This window comes from Bos grunniens, chromosome 25 (genome assembly GCF_055505025.1).
Source record: "Bos grunniens cultivar Pamir isolate PY7600 chromosome 25, Bosgru_T2T1.0, whole genome shotgun sequence".
Lineage (NCBI taxonomy): Eukaryota > Metazoa > Chordata > Mammalia > Artiodactyla > Bovidae > Bos > Bos grunniens.
In genome coordinates, this window is record NC_141189.1 from 16894953 (window position 1) to 16912490 (window position 17538).

Genomic DNA, 17538 nt, shown 5'->3' on the forward strand with positions numbered 1-17538 from the left:
GAAATGAGGGCATGAAATGATGCCTGTAAGTAAGTCAACTATCAGGTTTGGATTTTAACCTGACACCCTGGGAGTCACTGAAGGCTGTTGAGCAGGGGAAGCACATGGCTGATCCCAAGGAAAATCTCTCTGTGAGCCATGTGGATGGGAATTAGAAGGTAGAGGACAGAGAGCCCCAAGGAGATGCTGTTGAGGGACTTTCCTGGTGGTCCAATGGCTAAGACTCCAAGTTCCCAATGCAGGGAGCTGGGATTCAAGTCCTGGTCAGGGGACTAGATCCCATGTGCTACAATTAAGACCCGATGCAGCCAAATAAATAAACGAAGCTGTTGAAATTATTCTGGTTGAGAAGAGTCCAAAATAGGGGAAATTGACACTAGAATTATTAAGGATCAGAAATGGACTAACTGGTGACTTTGTACATGGGGGAAAGAGAAAAGTATTCTGTCACTCTTCCCAACTTCCTTTCCTTTTTACTTTTAAATTTTTTATAATTGATTTACAATATTGTGTTAGTTTCAGGTGTATGGCAAAGTGATTCAATTATATACATGTATTTTATCAGATTATTTTCCAATATAGGTTATTACAAGATTTTGAATGGAGTTTCCTGAGTTATACAGTAAATCCTTGTTTCTTATCTATTTTTTGTATAGCAGTCTGTACCTGTTAATCCCATACTACTAGTGTATAACCCCCCTCCCTTTCCCCTTTGGTGACCATAACTAACGTCCTTCCTTTATACAACCAACACTTAATGACCACCTTCTGGATGTCAGTGAAGCAAAGACCATTGTTGTAGCAGAGTGAATAATCTAGGGTAGGAGGCCAATGAGAAGATTTGAAAAATAAACAAGCAGACTTTGGGACTGGGGCAAATGCTGGGAAGGAAATAAAACAGAGGTGTGAAATTAAAAGTCCCGGGGGTGGGACTTCCCTGGTGGTCCAGTGGCTAAGACTCCATGCTCCCAATGCAGGGGCCTTGGGTTCGATCCCTGGACAGGAAACTTAATAGATTCCACATGCTGCAACTAAGAGTTGGCATGCAGAAACAAAAGATCCCATAAGCAGCATTTAAGACCCACCTCAGCCAAATAAATAATTAAAAAAAAAAAAGTACCTGGGGTGTCAGGGAAGGTCTCTGGGAGGAAGTAACGTTTGAACAGACTTGAGTGATGGAAAGGAGCCAGTGGAGCGCAGAGCCGAGTGTCGTTCCAGGAAGAAGAGCAGCAAGTGCAGAGGCCCTAAGTGGGGGCAGACTGTCAGAGGGTTGAGACAGCAAATGTAGTCACGGGTAGCCTCACTCAGACCTTTGGAGGCCCTGGTTTGGAATGTTGACTTTAGGCAGATGACCGTCGTTGGAATGTTCTAAGCAAGGGGCTGACATGCTTTAGCAAGAAGACTCGACGTGTGAGGCAGCTGAGTAGCCAGTGAAGGGATTAGAGAGATTCTGTTGAATGAAAGGCACATGGGCTCCTGCTTCCTCGCCCCTTCCATTCTCCCAATGCCCCAATCTTTCCCCTGTAACCACCCCAACCCGATCAAAGGGAAGTGGGGGCCCTGGCGGCTGGAGGGTCCCCTGAGGTTCGACTCAGGCAAACAGGAAGCCACAGCCCAGTGAGACGGGCCTGGGAACCAGCAACTGAGAGAGCCAGTCTCCTGGGTCTGGCCCTTTTCCCTGCGTGACTGCAGCAGTGACAGACACAGAGCTTCACATGCAGGGGTGGGGCGAGGTGAGAGAGAGAGGGAAAGCAGGGTGGGAGGAGACGTGGTGGGGGTGGGTTGTGTGGGGCAGAGAAAAGATTTAAGAGTCAGGACTCCTGCGTTCTGATGTCTAATTATACCACCAGCGGAATGTGTGCTCTTAGACACACCCTGCCCTTTGGGGGGCCTCAGTCGTCCCATTTCTGAATGGGTTCCTCCCATAACTGAAGCAGGGGCTTCATGGGGGGACATCCGGAGACAAAGGGGCATTAACCATTAGTCATTTCTCAGGACCACTGCAAAGGAGCCCCAATGGCAAAATGACTTGAACCCTTAGCTCTTAATGGACCCCGTCTCTCACAGACAAAGAGGGCTTGCTATGTGCTCTACTGGGCTACAAATGCTGTATGTATATCATCTGGTTTAATCTCCACAAACAATATTTGGATAGTACTATTATTATCCCCAGTTGATAAAAAGAATGACGCTCAGGCTCAGAAAGATGAAGACATTTAGCCAAGCGGCAGAGGCAGAGGATTCAAACTCAGGTCTGCCGGATCCCACCTTATGTGTGATGGGCTGATTGTATGGAGGTGGAAGAAGACCCAAGAGATGTCGGTTGAATGAATGAACGGGGTTGTGTGTGTGTGTGAAAGGAAATGAATTCAGAGCCTGAGGTTGAAGGAGGGAGGAGGGGGAGAAGGAAGGAGTCTGAACCCACTCATTCAACAAATATTCCTTGGGCAACTACAGCGTGCCAAGCCCTGTTCTGGGGCACCGTGTGTACAGTCTGAACCAGACAATCTCTGCCACAAGAGGCTTACATTCTAGAGGGGTGGGGAACAGAAAGCGATCAAATAAGGAAACACACAGACAAGGTCATTCACATGGTGGTAAGTGCTGAGATGAAAATAAAACGGGGAAGCAGGGAGGAGGCGAGTTTTGTGGTTCTGGAGGGGTGCATGGAGACTGGGCCTGAGGCGTGACCACCCCTTCCTCTCCGGGGGGACTGTCCGCCCGCCCCCACAGACGCCCATGGTTCAGTGCCCACCGGGTCCCCGCCTGCCCCAGCATCCCCCGCGCGGCGAAGCTGGGCGCCCCGGGGAGTCTGGCCACCATGCCACCTCCTCTCCTCTTTCTCCTCCTCTTCCTTACCCCTGTAGGAGTCAGGCCCGAGGATCCACGCCTAGTGGAGGCTAAAGGTATGTCCGGAGGGCAGAGGTGGATGGAAGGGCTGGAAATCTGGGTTCCGGCTGGGTGCCCTTGGCTGAGTCACTTACCCTCTCTGAGCCTCCATTTTGTTATCTGTAAAATCCAGGGGAGGATTGGAAGGACTCTGAGGACTCATCCACTCCCTGCTGTAGGGACTGGGGGTTCCTCACCCAGTGTGAGGAGTGAAGGGGGCTGGGGGTTCCTTTCTCCCCGCTTCCACCCTGCCACCCCACCCTGTCCCTCTCTCTCTCTCCACAGAGGGAGGCGATGCTGTGCTGCCATGCCTCGAAGGTTCCTCGGCTGGTCCCCCTGAACAACTGGCCTGGTTTCGGGGCTCCCAAACAACACCCTTCTTAAATTTGAGCCTAGGGTTACCAGGCCTGGGCATCCATGTGGGGCCTCTGGGCACCCTGAAGGAGCCCCAGGGAACCCTGCTGTTCCTCTTCAATGTCTCCAAACATATGGGGGGCTTCTACCTGTGCCAGCCAGGCCTGTCTTCTGAGCAGGGCTGGCAGCCCGGCTGGACAGTCAGCGTGCAGGGCAGCGGTGAGGTCCGGGCTGGGGCAGGGAGGGCTGAGTGAGAAGAGGGAGGCCCACCAGAGATGGAGGAGGTCCAGCAGCTGAAATGAATCCGGAGGGAGGGGCCGGAGGGGCCAAGAGACACGCTGGGAGCTAGTTTTAGGTGGCTTCTAAACCCCCTGCGGCTTTATGACGTCAGCGCCGTGTGGCTCTGTGTCTTTCACTCTTTTCTCTGAGTCGCTCTTTCTCTGTCTCTCTCTGGGTCTTTGCATCTGCCTTTCTGGGTCTCTGTATCTCTCTTCCTCTCCTGGATGTCTCTGTATTCTGGTCTCTGTATTCTGGTTCTGGGTATCTTCCCAGGGAAACTGTTCCGGTGGAATGCTTCAGACCTCAATGACCCAAGCTGTGACCTGAGGAACAAAACCTCGAAGGGCCCCAGGTCCTCTTCTGGTCACCCCACAAAGTCCCAGCTGAATGTGTGGGGCACGGACCACTTTAAGGAGATCTCACACGCAGACCTGCCCTGTGCTCCACCTAACAGCACATTGAACCAGAGCGACAACCGTGGTAAGGTGATGGCGGGGGCGGGGGGGGGGGGGTGGTGCCAGGAAGAGCGGGGAAGGTGACTGGGAACTGGATGATCTACAGGGGAGGAGGAGCCCCCACCCCAAGGATTACGCCTTCCTAGCCATGGATCTCCCTGCCCCAGATCTCACTGTGGCCCCGGGCTCCACGCTCTTGCTGTCCTGTGGGGCCTCCCATACCTCCCTGGTCAGAGGCTCCGTCTCCTGGATCCACAAGTATCCCATGAAGCCTGAGGTCAAACTGCTGAGCCTATATGTCAGCGAACATGCCCAGCTCAGAGAGATGTGGGTCATGGGCACCCTTGGGGGAAAGGTGGTTCTGTTACTGCCTGAAGCTACAGCTCAAGATGCTGACATCTATCGTTGTAACCACGGCAACAAGACCACCCAGATGCAGCTGAAGGTCACTGCCCAGTCAGGTGAGTTTCTCCCAACTGTGGCTCATCTGAGTAGCTGGGGCAGGGAGGGCTGGCTGAGGAGAGGGAAGAACTGGATGCTAGGCAACCTTGGCCCCTTGACCTGAGACCTAGTACCAGTCTCATCATCCCAAACTCCAACCTCTACACTGAACACCGACCCCAACTCTTTTCCTCCCTTGCTTCCGAGACACCCACTTTTCCCCGTCTTCTCCTACCACTGGTTATTTCTTCCCATAAACTTTGGGGGAGTCTTCCTCCCTCCCTCCCGCCTCACTGTTGAAGCCCTGAGCCCTCTTCTTATGTCTGTCTACACTCCCACATCCTGTTTGACTTCCTTTACCCCCATGCCTCTTTAGGCCACCATGCCTAAAGAGGCATGGTTTCAGGCTCCATCACACCCCACACCCAGCCAACACCTGGAATTGCCATTTGATATCCCATGGACACTGCAAGCTCAACCTTTACACAATCAAACTCGATAGTCTTCTGGGTGGCCCTGCATAAGTGAAGGACACCTGCCCACAGGCCCAAGCCAGGAACCTGGGCATCCTTCCTTTTTTCTTTCCCGTCCATTAAATTGGTCATAATGTTCTGCCCATTCTGTCTCCCTTCATTCAATCCTACTGTGCTACTGCAACCACAACTCTCATACTCAACCTGAATTTTCCCTGCTAACTTAACCTCAGCACATGGCCACATCCCACATCTAACCTTGTGAACCCCACTCTGCCCTTCACACTGACCATAGCTGTTCTTAGCTGCAGCAGGAAGCTGATCATCTTGCTCCTCTAAATCCTAACATAGCATCTGCTGATAGTCGTAGTTCGTCAACAATTTGCTTAATAGATGCCGCTCCAGGCCCTGTGTGAGGTTCCGGGTCCTCAGAGGGAGGGAGGAGAGCCCTCCGTGTAGCTTGGGATGTTGAGGATCTATATCTGGCCAGGGTCTTTCAGACTTATGGCGCTTTGAGGAACTGAGGCTGAAAAGCAAGATGCCAGCCTGGGATCTTCATCTCATAGCTCCTTCCCCCTACCAGTATGGCATTGGCTGCTGGAGACTGGTGTCTGGAAAGTCCCTGTTGTGACTTTAATTTATCTGATCTTCTGCCTGACTTCCCTGGTGGGTTTTCTTTATCTTCGAAGAGGTGAGTCATGTTTGTCTTCCCAAGCTTTATCCCTCCTTCCTCAAGAGAGCCCACTCTAGCCAGTCTGACAACCATTTTTCCTCCCACACCTCCCTAACAGACCTCAGAATCCCGCCCTCCGTCCTTTCCTACCCTCCCCAAACTACCCGAGCCCTTTGAAATTTGAACTCCCTTCTCCTCCAAGTTATCTCCCCAGCATCTCCCAAATCTTCACTCTCGAGTTTTTCTTCTGATCATTCCCCTTAACTCCCACCAGCCCTGATCCTGAGGAGGAAAAGAAAGCGAATGACAGATCCCAATAGAAGGTAATTATTCCAGTGCCCTCCAGGCTCTCACTCCTACACTTCCACTTTATGCTTTGCTCTCAGTTTCCTCTGCTCATGCTGTCTTTTCTCCATCTCTATGGTTGAAATGCTGCCCAGCCTTCAAAGCCCAGCACCAAAGCTACCTCCTCTGTGAAGTCCTCCTTGGATGATCACAGATCCCTCTGTAGGCTATGTCAGAAGCTGCTGCTGCTAAGTCGCTTCACTATGTCAGAAGAGAGGTGCTAACTAATAACAAGTGATTACAATTTTTTTTTTTTTTTGCTTCACTGGGTCTTAGTTCAGGCATGCAGGATCTTTGATTTCCCTGCTGCATGCGGAATCTTTAGTTGTGGCATGCATACTCTTGGTTACAACATGTGGGATCTAGTTCCCCAATCACTGCACTGGGAGCACGTCTTAGCCACCGGACCACCAGCGAAGTTTCAACAAGTGACCACATTTTAACCTCTAAGGGTTTACCTGAATCTCTTTTAAAAATAGTTCTATTTATTTATTTTTGGCTGTGCTGGGTCTTCGTTGCTTTGCGGGCTTTTTCCTAGCTGCGGAGAGTGGGCGCTACTCTAGTTGTGGTGCCCGGGCTTCTCCTTGCGGTGGCTTCTCGTTGTGGAGCACTGGCTCTAGGGTGAGAGAGCTTCAGTAATTGCAGCGCGTGGACTCAGTAGTTGCGGTTTGGGGGGCTCTAGAGCACAGACTCCATAGTTGTGGCGCCCAGGCTCAGTCGCTCTGCGGCATGTGTGATCTGCCAGGATCAGGGATCGAACCCGTGTCTCCTGCATTGGCAGGCGTATTCTTTACCATTGAGCCACCAGGGAAGCCCTAGCCTGAATCTTGAGGCCTGGCCTCAAGTGCAACTCCCTTTTCCTCCCCCAGGTTCTTCAAAGTGACGCCTCCCCCGGGAAACGGGGCCAACAGCCAGTACGGAAACATGCTTTCCCTCTCCATGCCCCACTCTGGCACGGGTAGGTACCTGACCCAGAGCGGGCATCCCACCCATTTTCCTCCAATCTCCTGAGCTCCAAGTCTTCCCGAGCCCGGAGCATCGCCCTCAGTGAAGAGCCCGCCCCCACGACGCTGAGACCACCCACATCTGAGACCCGCCCCCAGGACTAAGGCCCGCCCTCAGAACTCATATCCCCGCCCCCAGGACTCGAGACCCCTGTCTGGTTGCGAGAGCAGAACCTCGCCTCTATATTTAGGTCCCGCCTCTGCCCTGGCTCAAGGCTGGGTACCAAGACGCGGAGTCCTCCAGCAGGGCCTGGAAGCATCCTCTGCCCGTACCCCTGACCGCCTCCATCTCTTCTCACCCGCCAGGACGCGCCCTGCGGTGGGCTGCGGGCCTCGGAGCCGCCGCGCCGTCCTACGGAAACCCACGCAGCGACGTCCAGGAGGCCAGAGCCGCGGGGTCCCGGAGCCCGCCAGGACCTGGTGATTGATGGGGGTGGTGATTACTCACTTGAGAGGTGTCGGAGCGGTCTGGGGTAGGAACAGTGGACTGGGGCCTAGAGGAGGGGGCCCGTGACCCGGTTCCCACCTCCATCCCCGAACCCCAGGCCCAGAAGAAGAGGAAGGGGAGGCCTACGAGGAGCCGGACAGTGAAGAGGGCTCCGAGTTTTACGAGAACGACTCCGACCTTGGGCAGGACCAACTCTCCCAGGGTAAGACTGCCCTCCCCTATCCTCACCTCCTCGGGGCCGTGGGCTGTGGGCCGTCGGTGGATGCTCCTCCTTTCCCACCAGATGGCAGCGGCTATGAGAACCCTGAGGAAGGGAGCTTGGATCCTCAGGATGAAGACTCCTTCTCTAACGGTAATCTGGGGACCTCGTGGGGCCTCGGAGACTCGGGAGAATCCACGAGGCTGGGAATCCCCTACAGGGCGGAGTGGTCCCTGAAGTTCTCTTTTTCCTGCAGGAGCTGAGTCTTACGAGAATGAAGATGAAGAACTGGCCCCTACCGTCACCAGGACAACAGGTGTGTGTGAGGAGGTCACGTTCCTGTGGGGTGGGTGGGTGTGTGTGTGACCCAAAAGCCAGAAATGACTTCCCTCTTCCTTCTCCAGACTTGCTGAGCCCCCATGGATCAGCCTGGGACCCCAGCAGAGAGGCAGCCTCCCTTGGTGAGAAGTGCTTGGGACCTGCCTGTCTTGCCCAGATTGGGTTGATGTGGTCTTGGCTCTGAAATCAAGCCCCACCTTGACCTTGGCTCTGACCCCCAACCCAGGCCCAATCCTAACCTTAGACTGGACTCCTAACCCTAACTTCAGCACTGACCCCACGGCCTATCTTGACTCCCAGTATCCACCCCCATCCCTCACTATCAACAGCAGCCCCAGTCTCAGTGCCCCAGTCTCAGTGCGGTTCCAGCCTGGACTTTGACCTCCAGCTCGCCCCAGCCCCAGTGCAGACCTCAGCTTTGACCCAAGCTCTCTCTACAACCTCCTGACAACTCTGACTCTTACTCCTTCCAATTCTGTTCTTGACTTTTTCCTCTGACCATGAATGTAATCTAACCCACATGTGACCAAACCTTACAATGAACAAGGGCCCAGAACCTGGTGCTAACTCTTCCTAGCACAATATTGCTCAAGGCCCTAAGACCCCCCTCCATATCTTAGGTTGCACTTCCCTTCCCCAAGTCCCCAGGATGGCTCCTAGGCCTCCAACTCTCTGTGCCCTGCCCACACAGGGTCCCAATCCTATGAGGATATGAGAGGGATCTTGTATGCAGCTCCCCAGCTCCGCTTCGTTCGAGCCCAGCCTGGTGCCAATCATGAGGAAGGTGGGTGCATCTCCTGCCACCTCCTGTGGTCCTCTGAGACTTCCTCCCTCCCGGCTGACTTCAGGCTCTACTCCCACCTTACTCCTTCCTGGTTCTGACCAGATGCAGACTCTTATGAGAACATGGATAATCCCGATGGACCAGAACCGGCATGGGGAGGAGGGGCTCGAATAGGGTGGAGCACTAGGTGACTCCCTTCAGGTGAGCTGGGAACTGCCCTCCAGAGGATGCGAAAGGAGGGAGATGAAAAGGGATGGAAGTGGGGTGCTGGCTGCTGGGCCCGTTCCCCATCAGCCTTTCTTCTGCATAGCCTGGGCCTCCTCAGGGCCCTGAAGTCCTCACCCGACTTTGAAATCTGGGACCCCAAGAAGACAGCGTGAGCCTCTGGAGCAATGTTATGTCACCCTTTGGATTTGCATAATTCTGTGTGTGTGTGTGTGTGTGTGTGTGTGTGTGTGTGTGTGTACAAGTGAAACTTCAGCCCCCTTTGCACTCCCCAAATAAACTGTGTATGTTTGTGTGCTCAGTCGCTCAGTCATGCCTGACTCTTTGCAACCCCATGGACTGTAGCCCGCCAGGCTCCTCCATTCATGGGATTTCCCAGGCAAGAATATTGAAGTGGATGGTCATTTTTCTCCTCCAGGGGATCTTCCCGACCCAGGGATTGAACACATGTCTCCTGTGTCTCCTGCATTGGCAGGCAGATTCTTTATCACTGAGCCACCTGGGAAGCCGAAACTCAGTGAGCTCTTCCAATCCTGGGACATAGTGCCCTTGTGGGAGAGGGGAAGGGAAGACGCAAACGCTTGTGGTCCTCTGGAATCCAGCAAGAACTGTGTCTTGGGGACCACCGGGCCTTTATGCCCGTGACTTGGCTTGCACTCATCTCCCTTACTTGCCTGCCATTCCCGCCATTCAGGCATTCAACCATGGTTCATTCAACAGTCGTACGAGGGGCGCCAACTGAAGAGGAAGCAATCCAGGAATTGGCAGTCATCACTTCCACTTATTATTTTATGGTATTGGCTGTGGCGGGTCTTAGTTGCAGCAATCTGGATCTGCAACCTTGGATGCGGCATGTGGGCTCTAGCTTCGGCATTTTCCCCCCCTGCTGTGTAGGCTCTTCATTTCGGAGCATAGGCTTCTCCTGTTGCAGAGCATGGGCTCTAGAGGGTTCAGTCGTTGTGGCACATGGCTCTCTTTAGTTGTGGCACATGGGCTTAGTTGTCCATGGCACGTAGGATCTTAGTTCACTGACCAGGGCTCAAACTCTGGTCCCCTGCTTTGGGAGCACAGAGTCTTAGCCACAGGGAAGTCCCATCACTGTTATTTACTGAGTGTCTACTATAGTCTGACATCAGTGAACGCATTTAATCTTTCCAATCACCTCACAAGGTTATTGAGCTCTTATGTGCCAAGACTGTATAAAAGTATTTTATATTTATTACATGTGTATGTATGTTTATGTATATTAACTCATTTTACCTTCATGAACAACCTTATTTCATAGATGAGGAAACTGAGGCAGAGACACTAAATTACATGCACAAGCCTTGCCTAGTTAATAAAGATTGGGGTCAGGATTTGAACTCTGGCAGTCTAATTCCAGAACCTATATCATTCTTGACACCCTCCCTTCCTAAGTGCAGTTTTGTAGATGGCAAACTGAGTCAGAGAGGCCAGGTCACATGACTAGCACTTCACAGAGCTGAATCCAGAAACCTGGCTCCTGTTCCAGCCACTGTGCCTATTACCCGGTAAACTGCCTGTGATGTAAATCACAAAGACTTCAAAGCTAAAAGTCTCCAGGCCCTGAAACTATGATGTAGCAAGCTCCACCACACCCGGGTTCCTGTCTCAGGCAAAGAGGGACTTGGTCATTGACGGTTTTGGGATCTTCTGCCTGGCCGCCCCAGCTCCAGTGCTCTTCTGAAAATTGGTATCTGAAACCTAGTCCCTCTCCTGCTCTCTGTAAGACTGCTAGACTTTTTCAATACCTACATTTTTATTTCTAGAGTTCCTTTTCTTTTTCAATTAAACTTTTGTATTGGAGTATAGCTGATTAACAATGTTGTAATAGTTTCAGGTAGACAGCAAAGGGACTCAGCCATACATCTTTTTTTTTTTTTTTTGCTGCACTGGGTCTTCATTGCTGTGAGCAGCCTTTCTCTAGTAGCGGTGAGTGGGGCTACTCTTCATGGCGGTGTGTGGGCTTCTCATCGCAGTGGCTTCGCTTGTTGCACAGAGCACAGAGCTCTAGGGTGCATGGGCTTAGTTGCTCTGTGGCATGTGGAATCTTTCTGGACCAGGGATCGAATCCGTGTCCCCTGCATTGTCAGGGGGATTCTCAACCACCTTAACCACAAAGGAAGTCCTAGAATTCCTTTTATTAATGCTCCGCTTCTTCATAATGTCCTATGTTTATTGTTGAGACTCGGTTCTTTCTTGTCTCTGAAACTTTAGAACTTACTTTTTCCCTGGTGGCTCAGACGGTGAAGAATCCGCCTGCAGTGCAGGAGACCCGAGTTTGATCCCTGAGTTGGGAAGATCCCCTGGAGTAGGAAATAGCAACCCACTCCAGTATTATTGCCTGGAGAATTCCATGGACAGAGGAGCCTGGCAGGCTGTAGTCCATGGGGTCGTGGTGTCGGGCACTACTAAGCAACTGACACTTTGATTTTAGCTATTTTAGTATGCCTTCCTCATAGGATGATGTATCAGGCATAGTTCTAATATTAATAAATGCTTTACAAGTAGCATCTTGTTTTATCTTTATGACAATCCTATGAAGAAGTTACACTAAAGTTATTGTTGCCTTAAAGCTGAGAAGACTGAGGCACAGAGAAATTAAATACTTTAATTGCTAACTGACTTTAAGTAACTTACTCAAAATCATTGACCCTCAGTGTTCCCAGTTATAAAGTAGGATTAGGGAGGAGGTGATTACTGTCATCTGTACATGGCGATGTCACCATGGAAGCATTCTTTGTTTCTCCTGCAGGAGTCCCCTGAGTTCCCTGGGCCCCACTCACATCTCCTGGGGCCAGCTTGATTTGGCTTCTGCCACAGTTTTACAGGCTACACAGGTTTCTTATCATTTTATTCAGAGCAAGCTTTTACCCTAGAGGTTTGGTCTGAATCCAAACCCATACTCCAATGGCTCCGGGAATTCTGATGACTTTTTCCAAGCTGTATCCCAAGGTTTGTGGATGGATTTTTTTCCCCCCTCTGTCTTCTGTGCCCAGGAGAGACAGTCTTTTCTCAGCTCCCAGCTTTGTGCAGGGGGCTTAGTTTCAGCTCGCTGCTCTTCCTGAAACTGCAGACTTGACCTCTGTCCCCAGGTGGACATTAAAACTCCAATCTTAGGGACCCCAGCATTCTGATGGGCTTCTGTTTCACTGCTGTGACTTTGATTTCCTTCTTGATTTCTAGCACTGGGAAAATTCTGTCCTGCATTTGAGCTCAGGTATGTACTAAGAGAAAGAAAAGAAAGAAAGTGATGCTTCCTGTTATATTTGCATAGTGTATGTTTGGAGTGTGGGGGTTGGGAAATGAACCTTCAGCATTTCCTCAGGCTTCCATCTTGGACACAGTCCATGTGGCAAAAAATAAAATAAAATTCCCACATCTAGCTCAAGATTCACCCTCTCCCTACCTTATCCTTCAACTAATATGAACTTTCCATATTGCCATAGTCCCCACCATTCTCTATTGCCTCTCACCCAGTGGGCTTCATTCATGTAGGTTTCCTGTCTCTGCCTGAAGCATGTGAATTTGTGACTCCTGGTGAAAACATCCTTCCTCCTTGAGGGTGAATTCAGGTCTGGGTCTTTTCTGTGCCTCCAATACCCAATCAGAGGATGGCAAAGATGAAGAAATGAGTGGAAAAGGAGGAGTGAATGAAGGACTCTGGCAAGTCCTGAGATTTGGGGGCAAAAACAAGAGTCTTGTGAACTCGGTTACCTGGGGAACGCTTGGGGGAAGAGAGGAACCAAGGTGTGCCAACTCCAGCCCAGTGCTCTGGAATCAGACTATCTGGGTTTGATCCCAGATCCACTCTTTTCTGACTGTGTGACTCAAGCTGTCTGTGCTGCAGTTTCTTGGTCTGTAAAATAACCATTGTAATGATAGCTACATTAAAGAGTCTTAAGTGAAACATGAAGCATGTGACAGTGGCATAGTAGTCACTCGAACATTGGCTATTTTTACTATTATTTTTAAAATATGTATTTACTAATTTGGCTGTGCTGAGCCTTAGCTGTGGCACACGGGATCTTTGATCTTTGTTGCACCATGAAGAATCTTAGTTGGGGCATGTGGGGGTCTAGTTCTCTGACCAGGGATTGAATCCCTGCCCCTTGCATAGGGAGCATGGGGTCTTAACCACTGGATCACCAGGGAAGTCCTAGCTCTTATAATTATTTGGCATTTATTAAGGGCCTCTGTGTCCCAAGAGCCAGAGGCCACCCAGAACATTTGGGTCAGGACTTCCTCCAGCGTAGGCACCTGCTCAGAAGATGGCCACACTCCAAAGTTTCCCAACTTCCCACCCCATGATCTGTTTCTTTGGCAGGTACTGGACCGCTTATATCTCGTGAACAGGATTTAGGGAGACAGAGGCTTGAAGGAAATTTCAGGCCCTGAGTCACCCCTAGTTTGCAGGAGCCTCTCAGGTAGGGAGGGGCTTCCCAGGTGGCACAGTGATAAAGAATCCGCCTGCCAATGCAGGAGACACAAGAGACGTGGGTTCAATCCCTGGGTCGGGAAGATCCCCTGGAGGAGAAAATGGCAACCTGCTCCAGTACCCTTGCCTGGGAAATCCCATGGACGGAGGAGCCTGGCGGGCTACAGTCCATGGGGTTGCAAAGAGTCGGACACGACAGAGGCTGAGCATGCTCAGGTAGGGACCAAGGTGGCAGAAAGACTTTTGGTGCAGTCTCTATTCTTCCAGCTTTGCTGCAAAGAGAAGATGATTTCCTGGGGCTGGGAAGTCCTTGGAGTCCACACTGCCAGAGCCAGTCTTTGTCCTTTGGGAAACAGCCCCACCTGCTGGGCTTGTGTGACCTCAGTCTTGACTTTGGCTGACTTGAGGTGTATGTGTAGTGGATATCAGTGTGGTGGAAGAGGGGGATGGGATAGGATGTGGGTGGATGTCAAGATGCTGTATTGGATGGGTGTGTGAAGCACAAGCCACATGAACCCTATGTGTGTCAGAGACAGGTGGTATTGGCTGTATGCTGGGTGGGCGTTCTGAGTGAAATATGGTATAGCATGTATAGTGTGAGGTGTCAGGGTGTGAAAATTAATAAAGGGAACCCTCACTAAAATGCTTCCCTGGTGGCTCAGAGGGTAAAGCGTCTGCCTGCAATGCAGGGGACCCGGGTTCGATCCCTGGGTCAGGAAGATCCCCTGGAGAAGGAAATGGCAACCCACTCCAGTACTTGCTTGGAGAATCCCATGGACAGAGGAGCCTGGTGGGCTACAGTCCACGGTGTCGCAAAGAGTCGGACACGACTGAGCGACTTCACTTTCACTTTCACTAAAATGCAGTTGAAGGGGATGCTTTCGTCAATTGCAGGAACAGTTGTCAGTTGAAGACACTCATCATCAATTACAGGAAGAACTGTCAGTTAAAGACCCTAATGGAAGAACCATGGACTGGAAAGAATCATCAGTTATAGGTCCCAAGAGGGAAAGAGGTACATTTCATCTCCTAGAAGAAATCCATTACCCCAGCAACTCGGACAGTGAGAAGCCATCATTACCCTGAACTCTCACTTTTCTCCAGTGGACATTCCTTCAGAACAACCCCTCCCAATGTCTTCCCTTTTTTCCCTATACAATAACCTTCTCTGTTTGTTGGCCTTGCCTATGGCTTTTGCTATAACTTCCTTGTTCTCTGCTCTTCCTGAATAAATCTATCCTTGCTGGTAAAAATAACTGACTTCGGTTTTGTTTGTCTTTTTGGCTGTGCCACTCCCCTTGAGGGATCTCTAACCAGAGATTGAACCCCAGCCCTTGGCAGTGAAAGCGAGGAGTCCTAACCACTGGACTGCCAGGGAATTCTCTACAATAACTGACTTTTATTTAGGTCAACAAGTGTCATGCAATTGGAGGCAATGTGGGAGGTGTGACATGTAGGAGGGAGTGTATCTGTGCTGTGTGTGTTGGGGTGCATCTGATACAGGAGTTGTGAAAACTGTAGTGCGTGGAGGGTAGGTAACCTCTGGGGTACACAGTGTCATTGCTGGGTTGGTTGGGAAAATATAATGAAAAAACAAAACCTTCTTCCAACCCAGAAAACCTCTCTACAGAGGTAGTAGAGACAGAAAACCATTTTATTATTAAATAAGCATTAAACAGAATGTGATGCACATCACAGGCAGTCCCCTAAGAGACTGATTGCAAAAGCCGAAAGAAATCTCACACTTTCATATAGGCCAAGCAGGTATAACCCATTATCCTCTTTTCAAGATAAATATTCAAAACTGTATCCTGTTTCCAATGACTAGGCCTCAAGAAGGGGACTTGACTTCACCTTTAAGACATACGTAGTAGATCACCCTTTATCATGGCGATTGGCTTTTATCCAAGGGTGAAACAAGCTTCTAGCATCTTTCAGATGGTAGGTGGTTTTGTATATTGCAGAGGAGCTTCTACAAGTTAGGCTGTTAGTCTCCCGTTGGAGCTGGAGCTATTTCCCCTGACACTTGGCTTTCAAAAAGATGGCTCCAGAACTTATTTACAGAACAGAAATAGACTCACAGCAGAAGAAAACAAGTTCATGGTTACCAAAGGGGAAAGCGTGCGGGGTGGGTTGGGATCAATTAGGAGTTTGGGATTAGCAGATACAATTAGTTCAGTCGCTCAGTCGTGGCCGACTCTTTGCGACCCCATGAATCACAGCACGCCAGGCCTCCCTGTCCATCACCAACTCCCAGAGTTCACTCAGACTCACGTCCATCGAGTCAGTGATTCCATCCAGCCATCTCATCCTCTGTCGTCCCCTTCTCCTCCTGCCCCCAATCCCTCCCAGCATCAGAGTCTTTTCCAATGAGTTAACTCTTCCCATGAGGTAGCCAAAGTACTGGAGTTTTGGCTTTAGCATCATTCCTTCCAAAGAAATCCCAGGGCTGATCTCCTTCAGAATGGACTGGTTGGATCTCCTTGCAGTCCAAGGGATGCTCAAGAGTCTTCAACACCACAGTTCAAAAGCATCAATTCTTCGGCGCTCAGCCTTCTTCACAGTCCAACTCTCACATCCATACATGACCACTGGAAAAACCATAGCCTTGACTAGATGGACCTTTGTTGGCAAAGTAGCGTCTCTGCTTTTGAATATGCTATCTAGGTTGGTCATAACTTTCCTTCCAAGGAGTAAGCGTCTTTTAATTTCATGGCTGCAGTCACCATCTGCAGTGATTTTGGAGCCCCCAAAAATAAAGTCTGACACTGTTTCCACTGTTTCCCCATCTATTTCCCAAGAAGTGATGGGACTGGATGCCATGATCTTCGTTTTCTGAATGTTGAGCTTTAAGCAGATACAATTACTATATATAAAATAGATAAACAACAAAGTCCTATTGTATAGCACAGAGGACTACAATCAGTATCTTGTAATAAACTATAATGGAAAAGAATTTGAAAAAGAAAATATATATAAAACTGAATCATGGACTTCCCTGGTGGCACAGTGGATGAGTCTGCCTGCGTTAGCAGGGGAGATGGGTTTGATTCCTGGTCTGGGTAGATTCCACATGCCAATTAAGCCTGTGCACCACAAATACTGATCCCATGAAGCCCATGCCTAGAGTCTGTGCTCTACAACAAGAGAAGTCACCCCAGTGAGAAGTCTGGGCACCAAAACAAAGAGTAGCTGCCCACCCCCCTCCCCCCACTGCAACTAAAGAAAGCCCGCACAAAGCAAGGAAGACCCAGTCCAGCCAAAAAAATAAAATAAAATGTTGATGTAAAAAAAGCTAACGTTTAGAAAAACAAAAACAAAAACAAGAACTGAATCACCGTGTTGTACACCAAAAACTAACACAATGTTTTAAACCAACTCTACTTCAGTTAACACACACACACACACACACACACAGATTTACACACATTTTGAAAAGTTTCAAGGAAGAAATTCTGAAAGAGTGAAGTCATGATCCTTATTTTCAACAGGGAGAATTAAACCTCTTATTTTTCATTTGTATTTGCCCTTCCAGGTTTTTTGCGAGGCGGGTGTTCTTAGGTGTATATCGAGGGACAGTGTTGCAAGAGTACATGTTGTGTTGATACAGCCCGTGTAGTGTCTGTCGGGACGTCCTGTGTGAGGAACGCTGTAGGAGGGAATTCGGAGAGTTGTATGGTACTGAAGTGTGGCTCCGGGTGTGTGTTGCGTGGATTCTGTACATGAGGAGGGGCGTATGCGAGGTCTCGGCGTGTAGTGTAATTACTGAGCCCACCTCGCAGTTGGGGGAAAGGGGAAGCGGATACCTATGAGATCCGCAGTGTCTAAAAGCTATTCCCAGCCCGATTTCCTCCACGCCAGCCTGAGGGTTTGCGGACTATAATTCCCAGGATACCTCGCCCTTCCATCAACCAGGAAAAAGACTCCATCCAGTGGGCGGGCCTTGTAGAAGGCCAGGCCAATGGGTGAGGCGGACCGAATCGAAACCTACGACGATTGTGCCGAGGTTGATTGGAATCTTTGGCGCCTTGGTTTCAGTGGTGAATGCGTGATGGGCGGGTCCAGCGACCAATGAAAAGGCGGAGAGGTGGAGCCAGAGGGCGTGGACGGAGAGAGGTGTTGACTAGCAGGCGGTTCGCCCAATGAAGGGCGGAATCCGCTGGAGGGGGCC

At 50.3% G+C, this 17538-nt stretch overlaps 1 protein-coding gene across 5 annotated transcripts; it reads left to right on the forward strand.

Annotated features, from left to right (window-relative positions):
- The first annotated feature begins 2785 nt into the window (after positions 1 to 2785).
- On the forward strand, positions 2786 to 14620 carry CD19 (CD19 molecule). Of its 5 annotated transcripts, none has more exons than XR_015154587.1 (15): positions 2786 to 2906; positions 3175 to 3462; positions 3796 to 4002; positions 4145 to 4438; positions 5458 to 5582; positions 5839 to 5887; positions 6779 to 6867; positions 7220 to 7333; positions 7459 to 7563; positions 7645 to 7713; positions 7817 to 7876; positions 7965 to 8021; positions 8591 to 8683; positions 8786 to 8884; positions 8994 to 9209. XR_015154587.1 is itself a non-coding variant. In XM_086375169.1 (15 exons), the coding sequence occupies exons 1-14, from the start codon at positions 2822 to 2824 to the stop codon at positions 8872 to 8874; spliced, it is 1707 nt and encodes a 568-aa protein (XP_086231295.1). In that variant the 5' UTR covers positions 2786 to 2821; the 3' UTR covers positions 8875 to 8884; positions 14262 to 14620. The 5 variants fall into 5 exon arrangements, 4 of the variants coding, with proteins under 4 accessions (XP_086231295.1, XP_086231294.1, XP_086231296.1 ...); XM_086375169.1 differs by lacking the exon at positions 8994 to 9209 and adding an exon at positions 14262 to 14620 and having other exon boundaries at positions 5475 to 5582; XM_086375168.1 differs by having other exon boundaries at positions 5475 to 5582.
- The last annotated feature ends 2918 nt before the right edge of the window (positions 14621 to 17538 follow it).

What these genes read in the sequence shown, in the direction of transcription:
- CD19 (XM_086375169.1), top strand. Translation starts at nt 2,822, where the DNA reads ATGCCACCTCCTCTCCTCTTTCTCCTCCTCTTCCTTACCCCTGTAGGA. An exon ending in GAAGGTCACTGCCCAGTCAG is followed by an intron (nt 4,439 to 5,474) that starts GTGAGTTTCTCC and finishes TCCCCCTACCAG; the next exon opens with TATGGCATTGGCTGCTGGAG. An exon ending in TTTTCTTTATCTTCGAAGAG is followed by an intron (nt 5,583 to 5,838) that starts GTGAGTCATGTT and finishes AACTCCCACCAG; the next exon opens with CCCTGATCCTGAGGAGGAAA.